The following is a 2,756-nucleotide window of genomic DNA, read 5'->3' as shown; positions in this document are numbered from 1 at the left end:
CGGGCCTCTCACTGCTGCGGCCTCTCCCGTCGCGGAGCACAGGCTCCGGACGCGCAGGCTCAGCGACCATGGCTCACGGGCCCAGCCGCTCCGCAGCATGTGGGATCTTCCCGGACCGGGTCAGGAACCCGTGTTCATTGAATCGGCAGGCGGACTCCCAACCACTGCGCCACCAGGGAATCCAGCACCACATTTTTTGATGAGTTGCTACTAATAATTTCATATTTCAATAAGAAGCTGCCCTCATAATTGTTTCTTATTAATAACTTTGGAGATTTGCTTAAGGATTGCTTAGACCTTAGTACAAATGAGTGAGGTAACTGTGATTTTTCCCATTCCAGGTTTCAGTGTAGCCCAGAAGCCATTTGGAGCCACATATGTATGGAGCAGCATTATAAACACTCTTCAAACACAAGTGGAGGTGAAAAAACGAAGGCATCATTTAAAAAGACACAATGACTGTTTTGTTGGTTCGGAAGCTGTGGATGTCATTTTTTCTCACCTAATTCAGAATAAATACTTTGGTGATGTAGATATTCCTCGGGCCAAAGTGGTGAGAGTGTGTCAAGCACTTATGGACTACAAAGTATTTGAAGCAGTTCCGACCAAAGTCTTTGGAAAAGACAAAAAACCTACATTTGAAGATAGTAGTTGCAGCCTTTATAGATTCACAACGATACCTAACCAAGACAGTCAATTAGGCAAAGAGAACAAACTGTTTTCACCTTCCAGGTTAGTCTATGTTAGATTTTCATTTAATATTGGCAGGGGGAGGTGCCTCTTTAGTGCAGTAGGTAGTGTGTCAGTCTCATAATATTGGCAGGGGGGATATTGGCAGGATTTTGTCTACTTTTTAATGAGATGCTGACTTATTTTTGGAACAGTAAATTAGGCTAAAATCTGGGTCTGTGGGTAAATTTGACAAAGTAGAGCAAACTTTTGTTTATTTGGTATCTCCTAGAATTCTTGTTTGTTCATATATTTAGCAGAAACCATCAACAAATTTTGATTTTTCTGCTTCAGGTTACAATTACAGTATAAAAAAACGTTAGAGAGTTTATACACAAAGTGGTATGAGAACAGGAGAGGTGAAGACAAGCAGGTGGGTTGTCACTAGAATCCAGAAAATAGCAGATGTGAAATATGAAAGGAGCCAGTATGCAGAAAATTTCATAGGACATTTTAAGGAGTTTGCACGTGATCACACAGATGTTGGGGAGGCCACAGAAAGATGTTAAGCATGATGAGATTGTATTTTAAGCAGCTATATGGACAGCCTAATGGGGAGAGGAATCTTGCAATATTGTGGTCTACAGATGAGGGGGAAGTAGGCAGCAGTGGTAGAGAAGCAGGAATCATTTAAAGGGAGCCTGCGGGACAGAATTGTAGAACCCAGTGATTGAAATGGATGTAGGTGATAAGTGCATAGCTAACTTAGTTATTTGTCATGAGATAAAACTTTTCCCTTTTATTCCCCTCAGCTAAGCTTTGAAAAGGTGTCCATGTAATTGAAGCTCTTACAAATCAGATCTGACCCAAAGTCAGAGTTTTAGTGTATTGACTTTCAAATGTTTTTTTTAACTCTAAAACATGATAAAATTTACCTCTCTGTATATAGGAAGGAAGTAGGAGGATAGGGTAGGGCACAGTCAGTACTTTCCAAATGTAGATCCACGTGCTTTATCTGAAACCTTTGGGAACAAATGCGTTTAGGAATTTGGAACTTTGGAGATTTTAGAAAGGTCATTATGTACATATATCATTTACTAGATCACACTCTGAGAGGGATCTGGGATAGCATCTGGTAATCAAACACATTAGTATTTCTGCAGTGAAAATATTCACACTAAATGGGATAGATAAAGGCTGTGATAGTCTCAGAACAGGTTTTGTCACTGTATGAATTCTGAATAAACTTTAAATTTTTCAAAGCTTTTTGGGTTTCAGAATTATGAATAAGAGATTATAGTTCTGTATTTGAGCACTATCTACCAGAGAATGCCCCAGAAAGAGAGATAACTAATAAAAACAGTAAGCATAATGAAGTTTGACTGTGTTTGATTATGTTTTAAAATTGGCGACTAACATTTTAGTCATTGAATTACTTAAATCTAAATGCTCAAAGGAGAATTTATGTAGAGTGTGTATATTCAGGCTTGAGAAAGAAGGTGGGATGTTTTTGTATTTCATTCTACTCTTAGAATTTTTATTTGTTATGTTTTTGCTCTGAAATACATAAACTTTGTAGAAACTCTTAGCTCTCAGATTCAAAAATATTTCTGTAGGCTTACTAGTAAACAGGAATTTATGAAATAAATTCATTTTAGGTATGCAGATGCATTATTTAAGTCCTCTGATATCAAATCTGCAAGTTTAGAGGATCTGTGGGAAAATCTGAGTTTAAAGCCTGCTGAATCCCCTCACGTAAATATCTCTGCAAACTTGTCTCCACAAGGTAAGCTAAAGATGATACAGGAAGAAATAGAAGACTAACTTCAAATAAAGTTATTTAAATTTTTTCAATCTTAACCTTTATTAGAATTTAGATATTCAGAGCATAAAGAAAGAGCACACTGTGTATTAAAGCTGTTTATATTAAGTTTTAACAGAGGTCTATTATCTTTAACAAATAGATCAGTGTTGCAATTCTGGAACACTGACTTTTGTCCTATCAGCTGGCAGAGATTCAAATCTGAAATGTTTTACATGCAGATTTTTAAAAATTTATTTGAAATCTGCTCTCAGATATATCTTTC

At 37.2% G+C, this 2,756-nt stretch overlaps 1 protein-coding gene across 1 annotated transcript in view; it reads left to right on the top strand.

Moving 5' to 3' along the window:
- The window catches only part of DEPDC7 (DEP domain containing 7), a 19,620-nt gene that overhangs the window by 10,679 nt on the left and 6,185 nt on the right, over positions 1-2,756 (top strand). Inside the window, exons 2-3 of the mRNA XM_007468090.1 lie at positions 342-732; positions 2,328-2,455. Of these exons, the coding sequence (XP_007468152.1) occupies positions 342-732; positions 2,328-2,455 (519 nt within the window). The remainder of the gene's footprint in view (positions 1-341; positions 733-2,327; positions 2,456-2,756) is intronic.

This window comes from Lipotes vexillifer, unplaced genomic scaffold (genome assembly GCF_000442215.2).
Source record: "Lipotes vexillifer unplaced genomic scaffold, Lipotes_vexillifer_v1.1 scaffold451, whole genome shotgun sequence".
Lineage (NCBI taxonomy): Eukaryota > Metazoa > Chordata > Mammalia > Artiodactyla > Lipotidae > Lipotes > Lipotes vexillifer.
This window is presented reverse-complemented; position numbering and strand designations above follow the sequence as displayed.